At 38.0% G+C, this 9,312-nt stretch overlaps 1 protein-coding gene across 1 annotated transcript in view; it reads right to left on the bottom strand.

The window, feature by feature from the left end:
• Window positions 1-969: 969 nt before the first annotated feature.
• The window catches only part of LOC131075867 (uncharacterized), a 50,016-nt gene continuing 41,673 nt past the window's right edge, over window positions 970-9,312 (bottom strand). The window contains exons 4-5 of the mRNA XM_058012786.2: window positions 1,891-1,965; window positions 970-1,781 (exon numbers count right to left, since the gene is read on the bottom strand). Coding sequence (XP_057868769.1) covers window positions 1,549-1,781; window positions 1,891-1,965 — 308 coding nt within the window. The 3' untranslated portion in view covers window positions 970-1,548. The remainder of the gene's footprint in view (window positions 1,782-1,890; window positions 1,966-9,312) is intronic.

The following is a 9,312-nucleotide window of genomic DNA, read 5'->3' as shown; positions in this document are numbered from 1 at the left end:
CCTTGCTTCACCTTTACGATGCCATTAAATGTGCAAAGGCAACTCTCCATAAAAACTAACGATTCAATGGTCTTACCATTACACTTCCCATTAAACTTAATTAAACTTAGGTAACTCCATGAAACTTGAGTTTGAAAAACGTGCTTTCAAATAATCTTCTCTAAAATGCAAGCTAGATCGTTCACCAAGTTTACACTAGATGACACATTTTATTAGTACCATGCTTCAAAAAAACCAATCTAGATTCCAAAGGTCCCCTTGGGAGAGTCAAGAGTCAACACTGCTTGACTTCAATATTGATCACAATCCTACCATAAAACCACTTTTTGAAATTACTTTGAAAATCATTTTCAACGAGACATCACCTCAATCAGACCAATCTATGAGGAGAATGAGACCTCAAAATTTGAAAAAAAATTCCCTGATTTTGCAACTAAATATTGCTAAAAATATATATATATATTCATAATGTCCACTTTCCATGGCCTAAAAGAACAAATTGGTGTAGTAAACTACTAATTCAAATGTAAAACAACTCGGATAACTAAGAGGATTTATTACATAAATTATCCATATAATCTATATAAATAACTAAAAGAATATGTACCACAAGTCGAACATCTTGATAACCCATAATATCATATATCTAGGTACATAAAAATAATTTTAAAATGCCAACATGTAAGAGATAGACACATCCAGCCACTCAAATTTATCCTTACTAAATCCCTAAATACAAATAGTTACTTTCACTATCGCTATCATTCAGCAGTTACTTTTGCCAATATTCAAGAATGACATGATTTTGGTAGTCGTAGAAGAGTACTTAAGAGAGTAATAAACACAAGTGCTTAAAATACCAAGAAAACAAGGTTTACATTACACATGCTACCTGGACAACGAGCATCACTAATTCGAGAAGAGTTTGCTGCAGAAGTTTTGTTGTGGTTGTAATATAACGAAGTACAATGCTATAATCTTGTTTTATGCGCCTTCAAATATTAACTTTTTCTCAATCATGTTCTCTGAAAAGCTCACTGCCAAACATGAGATAACAATGAGCAATACAAATAAGAAAATCCCCACTTCGAAAGTTTCTCGGTATATACTGGTGCTCAAAAAAAATCTGTTCACATACTTTTTTAATAGAAGGGTATGTGACACCTGGAAAATTGTTGTCAAAAATCAATGGCATCTTTGGAGACAACGTACTCTATTGGCCATTGTCCATTCGGATTCATCATACTAGTATCATAAAAGGGCTGCAATTGAATAGTGGATCCTATGTATATCTTAAATGCCACCATTAAATTCTCGACAATCATTCCAAATGAGAAGATAATAGTATTAGAGTTAAAATCCATGATTTACAACTTCATCCTAGTCCTACAAATCTGGGAAAAGGATGAATCTAATAATCCCTCTCATGCATAAGGGGGCACAATCTTGTTGTATTGTAATATAGGTGCCCATAACACTCCACAAGCTTTACTCAAATCTTCATGTATTCGTTTGTCTTACTCCATAAACCTTCTAATTTGCATTAGATCAGTCCTCCCCAATTTCACCTTCTTCAGGCACTTCATCTTTTATCTGTTCTTGCAGACTGTTTCCTTCAAAAAGCTCCTTGCTTGTCTCAGCCAAAAACGCTACAGCAGCAGCAGCAACAGATTGTCTTCCAGATAAATCATGTTTTCTCTTCTTTTTGTTACCACGAGCCTCCTGGGACTTTATCCCAGATCTCTCTCCTCTGCTTATTTCACGCATCTCACTTTTTTGCTCTATCATGCAAAAAAATAGCTAGTTTTATCACAAAATTGAAACAAAGTATAAAGAACAATCTCAATGCATATATTTGATATGCCAAATTGGCAGCCAGAAAAAACTTACGTGGGGTTAAATCAGGTAAAGAATGCTCAAGAAAACGAGTTGCTGCTCGTGCATTTATCTTGGTTGTGGGACGAGCTGTCATAACACAAATAAAACAGAACTAAGCAATCAAAAATGCAAGAAAGACATGCTGATTGTATGTAATACAAAAACAATGCACAATTGGAATCTGCAAATTACTTTGAAAAGGAAGTCCGTAACAAAACTCATTTCTTTTGATTATTTCACTATCATTAGCATATATGGCATTATTTTCCCTTCATATAAGCACATGTAAAATGAATATACTTCTACTTAGCCTGCCATATACTCATGATTTTTATTAGCAATAAGAACTAAAATGTTGTAGCTTTTCAAGGATTTTGTGGAGATGCAATTTATGTACAGAGGTTCGTAGACCTGAGCTCCATTTCACAAGGCACCTTGTAGAGGCCACAGGGACACCTTAAGGAAAGGGTCCAACGTATGGCAATGCATGGACCAAAGCCTACCCCTATGTATTGCCATGAGGGCACCTTAAGGTATAGTTAGGTGTGACCATATTAATCATCTAAACTCCAAAGCAAACCCAATGTTCTCAATAAGCTCTAGCCCAATGTTTAATCTAACATACAGGTTTGGGGTGAGTGGTGGGAATGATGAGTTTCACAGCATAGACCCAAGTTCCACTCCCAGAAGCAGGGTACTTTGTAATGGCCATGGAGACACCTTGAGATAGAGGTTGAACTTATGGCAGTGCATGAACCTAAGACCACCCCAGTGCATTACCTTTGGGGCACCTTGAAGTACAATTGAAGTGATCATATTATATAAGCAAGCCCATCCCCATACTCACTATGAGCTCCAAAATTTGCCTAATATTTTTCAAATGATAAATCAGTTTTCAGACTGGAAACCCATGTTCAAAAGAATCAAAACTTTAGAAGGCGTGTTGCAAATTAAGATGTACAAATGGTAAAGTTGAATCTGATAAACTACCACATCCAATTCTGGTTGTGTTGTACCCAAGAAATGAGGTCAGATGCAAGTCCTCAGCAAAATTGACAAAAAGAGATACCCCAGTTGTGCCACCTAACTTTGAGGTCACCCTACACGGGGATATATTAAAACCATAGATGTATTAAAAAATTAAATGGGAATAAAGCATGATGACCTGCATTTAATTGTTACCTGGCATCTAGATTGTGCCAGGTCAAATTGGCACACCTTCACCTGGTCAAACCCAGATGTTTTTGAAAAAATATGGCTTATTGAATAAGTCACATTTTTACCTTTTTTATAAAGGTGTAGTTTTTAGGGTTTATCGTTCAATTTTTGTCATCTTTTCCCATTTTAAACCCATGTAATTGAATTCAATTTACACTTTCAGTTTGCCATCTCAATGCCATGTAATTGTAATACAGCAATGCTACTATGATTAAAATTTAAAACCATAAAAATTATAAATATTCTACACAAACAGTACAATATATGTACTCTAAGAATGATTTTGGTATGGTTTGTCTCGAGTTTTGAGTACATTAATTTTGTTAAAAAATTTGGGGTCTCAATAAAATTATAGGCATCCCTCCCAAAAATTAAAAAACAATGTTTATATTATATGTAGTTATTCTCCATGTGAACAACATGGCTTCGACACACAAAAATTATTAGTGCTCTTATTGCTGTACATATCTTTGGGTCCGACCTATTTAACCATATCAAATAAACAGTGCATCCAGTGTAAAAAACATTATATGTATACTCTAAAAACTGGCATCCATTGCAAATCCCAAAAAGAACCTGTCTCTAGATGGTCTCCCTCACTCATCCATTCCTCTCTTACAGTAGCAGGAGATGCCTGGAAATGAAGGCACATCTCTGAGTCATCTCTCTAGCATCTTCCAATGTCTTTAAAAAGGTGAATCACAGATAGACCCCGTTATGCAACACAAAGAAAAGGGAAGTTTTCCAAAGTCGTGAACAAAAAAACTGTAAAAGAAGTCAAAAACGAATAGAAACAAAATAAAAATATCAAATTAAAACATTAAATGTGTAACTACATGTATGAGTTCATAGCTGTCTTTGCCAGCAAAAGTTTTATAGATGAAGGGCAGACAAGGGGAAAAAAGGTCACACAAGTGTAATCTCTCAAGAAATATCTTTGCATCAAAGGATTTTTTTTCCTTTGACAACAACCAGAAAGCTGAAAATTCAAATTTAACCAACAAGGAGGCCAAAATAATCAAGCGTTAATTCTTATGCAAACCAGAAGATTAAAGCATGCCTTTCAAAAATATGGCTATTAGGGAAGCTGGGGAAGACAGAGGAGAGCACACACTTGGATGAATTTTCTTTATTAATATTTTTATATCCCTCTCTTCTTTATACCTATTGATTTTTGAATGATTATCATTCGTGAATCTTTAGCATTGTTGCATCTCATAGCCAAAGTACATCAGTTAACTGTTGTTCATTTTAAATTTCGAAAGATGTACCTTCTGTATGTCAATGCCTCTATACAGATACTGATTAGTATTTTTATACACAGATGTACCCCATTGGCCAACCATGCCCAAATTTTTAGAATCGTCTACAAGTAGAGTTAACGTGCACTCTTGTACCTTGTTACCTATGCTAGGAATATAATTTGCCTTGTCACACATAAATCTAAACACTATCAAACATATCAACCATAAAAAAGTCTTGCAAATAAAAGACTTGTTTAAATGGCAACAAAATACTGAAAATGCTGGTCACCATGGTTGAACTCTTGCAGATAAAATAATTGTTTAAATGGTACAAAAATGCTGAAAATGCTGGTCACCATGACATTAGATTTCCTGCATAGAAATTCTGGAATACTTATCAGCAACTCATGGGTAATTTGAAATGTAATTTACTCTTTGATGCTAGCACCTTCTACTTCAAACCCATGAAACAACAAGATAAGAATGTTACTTCCCCTGGATAGTAAAGAGACAGATGACATCAAAGGCATCGGATATATTTTTAGCAGAAAGTTAGGTCATAAGGGTGCTATGTAAACAATATTACCAAAATGTGTATTAGATTGGAAACTTTAAAAGGCCTTGCAGACGTAATCAAATGGCAAGAGGCAAAGAACTCAACAAGCAATTCTAGAACTGATGTTGACACTTAGGTGCTTGCAGACTCTCGTCAAATATTACATAGATGAAAGTACGGTGTTGAACAGCAATTGCAAGAATATTAAAAATATTTAAAATTTTGAGGTCTTCTTGGGCTAAACTAATGCTTTGAAGATAAGAAGGAAAACAGCAACCTGTGGGGCCCAAAGCATCCTGTGTCAAAGTAATCCACTGGAATCAAAATGAAAAGGAAAAACCATGCAAAAGAGTCATCGTTTAGGGATAAGTGCAAAACTGGAGTGATATCAACATTTTTGTAACTATTATGATATTTGAAGCTGTGCACTTCAGTTAGGGGGTTACAACAAGATCTTTTTGTAAGTAAATAACTAATGTATCCATTTGGGACAGCTCTATGGTTCCTTAAGAAATTATTACGTGTGCAAGAGGCAAAAGAGCTGATTTGAAAAATATTATACAAAAATTCATTGGTAGTACAATAGCACATGCTTTAAAGAAAGCAAATCTTGTGCACAAGCCTGCAGACTGTCTTAGACCAGGGCAGCATTCATCCTGACATGAATTAGGCCAGACTCAATGACAATAGCATTAACCTCTCAGAATGTTAATCACTATTATGAAAAGTTTCATCTTTAGTCTTCTCTTTTCACATCTCAGCTAATCAGGATATGAATTCAGCATAAGTTAGATCAGATTTCAGACATTGCAGAACTCAGGATTTTGTCCCAGGGTTTCTAGCATTCAAAAAAATTATTTGTATGCACCAGATTTACAATTGCATTTAAAAGCAATTTGGATTTCAAATATTTTTCAGGGGTTTTGCATTTCTCCAATTTTCCAGCTGTAAAGGACTAAAATGCATACAGAAATTAAACCCAAAAAGACTCTATCAACAGATATGTTTTCCTTTTTATTATCTTCATGCAAACACACATATTCAAATGGAAATCACTAGCTTATTACAACTCACTAGACACCCCCAGCATGCACATCTGACTCCTTTGATACTCCCAGAGCCCCTGTAACATGCTAAATTGAAAGCCTATTGATTCCAAACACTTTACACAACCCTGCTGTCACCCTGGACCGCTGACTATTTCTTGAGGGCTTTCATCCCCAAGAGAACAAGACGATACACTTGAGATTTCTGTCCCAAACGCCAAAGCTGTTATAGCAGCAGTACCTCCCTAAAACTGAGTTTTTGCTGTTAATTTTTTAAAAAGTGTCAATCTCTTTACCCCTCAGCACTTTCTTATAGTCTCTGTCTCCTGCAATCCACAACTATAGGCAGATATCCTTTGAAAATTAAACGGTTGCAGCTAACTGATCAGTCTATCCCTCAATAGCAGGGGGTTAACCAACCAGTCTACTCACTCAATATTAGGTAGTTAACTAGCCAAAACTGAAAACTGTTGACTAGGCAGACTTAAGGGGTCACCCTCTTTCTAACTTCAGACTCGGCTGTTTATTCAACTGACAGACACAGCTGCCTTATTCCAGCTATATGACATAAAAAACTACAATCACCTTATTCTACAATTCAGCCCTATACTTCTGCTGACAGAACACTCACTCACTATCTAATTGATGTGGTTTACTCACTTAGTGCTGCAGATTAAAAGGGGAAATTATAAATCTACCTTATTCTCTGGGGTTGGTTCCTAAAGCACTCTATGACAATCTTGTCCCTTAGTTTCTTCTCCCATATGTCAATGATGGCATCTGGAACCCTTTTAAGTTTTCCACTCTCATCAACATGTTTCTTCATCGTGAAGAATCCAACTTGCGACAAGCACCTTCCATCTGCACAAGGTCCAAAACAGGATTCAGGCTTCTTCCATAGCCATAAATTTACCAAATCGGCTGGATATAGCCCCATTTCCAGGTATGAGTTGTACCAGAATTGGATACCAATCAGAATTGCCCATGGAATCAAGTAGGGTTCAGATTTTTGACCTAGCAATTTTGTTGGACACAAGATACCACTGAGAGGGGGGGTGAATCAGTAGTTTCCAATTTCCTAACCCTTAATCTTCTAAGTATGTGTACTGGTTAACATCCTAATACCTAGTGGGCCTACTGGTAAAATAAATAAAGACAATGCAATCCAAGCATACACAAGGGCACATCACATAACACTAGTATATACGAGGAAAACCCAAGATGGGAAAAACCTCGGTGAGAAATGATGTTGGAGTCTACTACTCCAATCCAGCCTCACAATGAAAAACTGATTACAATGTGTAGGGCACCAACCCAAGGAGCACCAACCCCTGATTTAGGGCACCAACCCAAGGAGCTACAACCCCTACACCAAGCACCAACTCAATGACCACAATACATGATATCATAACAAAAGTAATAGCCCAGTTATAAATGAGTTCTATAACCACTAATGATCAAGTTCTCTATCGGTTTCCCTTCTCATTAACTTTACCGGTAGTGTGTTCTATGTTCCACTCAGCCTCCTCTCTGCCGGATCACACTCTATCCCATTCGCTGCTGCCTCCTTTTGTCTCTGCTGCTCTCTTGCCGACTCAGCCTCTACCGATTGTTTATCTGACAGGCTTTGCACTTGACTGTCGGTTACTCAGCTTACTGGTTTACCCCTACTCTGTTCTATGACTGTTGAATCTTCTTTGCCACACTCGCACACAACTACTTCACTCTGAGCTACCTTCATGCTAGCTCTAACACTACCGGTTGTCTTCACTGATGCACTTTTGCAGTTTACCGATTGCTCTGGCCTTACTGGTTAAACCTCTGCTAAACCCTTCCACTGGTTGCCTTACTCTCACCAGTTGAACTCTTCAACCCAATACTCTCACACACACTCAGTCTCTCCTCTGATCGACGTTGAGCACTTGACTGAAAATCATTCTCCACTTCTTCACTCTCTCATGCAGCAGCAGCAACTTTCATCGATTTTGACTTGCATATTTATAAACAAGTATTCCCGCCAAAAACCAATTCAAACTTCAAGCGGTTAGGGTTTCTTCATCGACCTGAGGCAAACCAAATCCAATCGAATCTCATCAAATATGATCTCCTTGATTGATGATCTGCAACTCATCAATCAGCACTGCCATTGTCATGCCTTCCAAAACACGCCTTCTATATCTAGCAATCTGCATTTAATCTATCAATTGATCTCTTGGTCGATCACCAAGAATGATTTGGCGGTTTCCTTCACCTACTTTGATTTGCTCAATCAATCTGTCCTGGATCTCTGTTGTCCGTTTGACCTCGAGCCGCAAACCTCTGCTATACATCCCATGAATCACGCAGTCAACATAAATGTCAACCTACCACCATCTACCTCACCGACAGACACTTCATCGACACACCACGCCGACCTGTGCATGCATGCTTGCCACTTCAACTCCACGTGGCCACTTTGTCGATATCCACCTTTGCTAGGTCATTTGTGTCGGTCTGGATAGGATCACCGACCAACCCCATAACCAGGTTCATCTACCGGTTCACAAACCCTGCCGATTATACCCTAACCGATCTGTCTTCAACCTTGCACTTTTCTTCTCTTCTGGTGGAACACCTTCACCGGTCATCACACTTGCCAAAACACCTCATGCACATCTTCATCAGATGAGGGCCTAACAACTCTGCCCCTTGTCAGCTTTACCGGTGGACATACTTACCGGAACCACCTTGATGAAACCATGTCATCAACCTTCAACAAACTCCATCTTCAATCCAGCAATGTCCTCTATCTGCAGTTGTTCCAACTTTGCCTTCTTCACCATTTGACCAGTCCTCCTCTTAACAGGTTTGCCAAGATGGCAAACATATCCTTCCTTCTCTGTACCAGCAACTCAACATGTCTACCTTTGCAGATCCGATACACATCTCTGATCTTAAGGTCAGGAGGCTTCCTCATCATTCACATTTGTCATCCAGTCTATGCATCCAATCTCTTGCCTTTGCTTCCTCTGACTGCCTTCTCTCAAAGGGATGTGATGCATTCCATGCATATGGTGAGATAAGTTACACTTACCGGTAGGAGTGGATCCTTGTCATCTACATCCTGCATTGCACCAATGTGACTTCCCTGTTTGAGCAGTATATCTTCAAACAAGCACATGTGATCCGGTTTGGGCACACTCACTGTTAGTCTTCTCTTCATCCGGTGGGAGTCCTACAGATTGACATCCAATAGCATACCGGTGACTTGTGTACTCTGCAGTCTTACCGGTCATCATCTTACCAGTAAGTACCAACATGTATAATAACATGTTCATCCACTTATTCACCGAGTATCGGTTTCTTCATTCTCAACAACAACTTGTATACC

The sequence above is a fragment of the Cryptomeria japonica genome, chromosome 10, assembly GCF_030272615.1.
Source record: "Cryptomeria japonica chromosome 10, Sugi_1.0, whole genome shotgun sequence".
In the NCBI taxonomy this organism is placed as follows: Eukaryota; Viridiplantae; Streptophyta; class Pinopsida; order Cupressales; family Cupressaceae; genus Cryptomeria; species Cryptomeria japonica.
The sequence above is the reverse complement of the archived record's forward strand: the minus strand, read 5'-3'. Positions and strand labels throughout refer to the sequence as shown.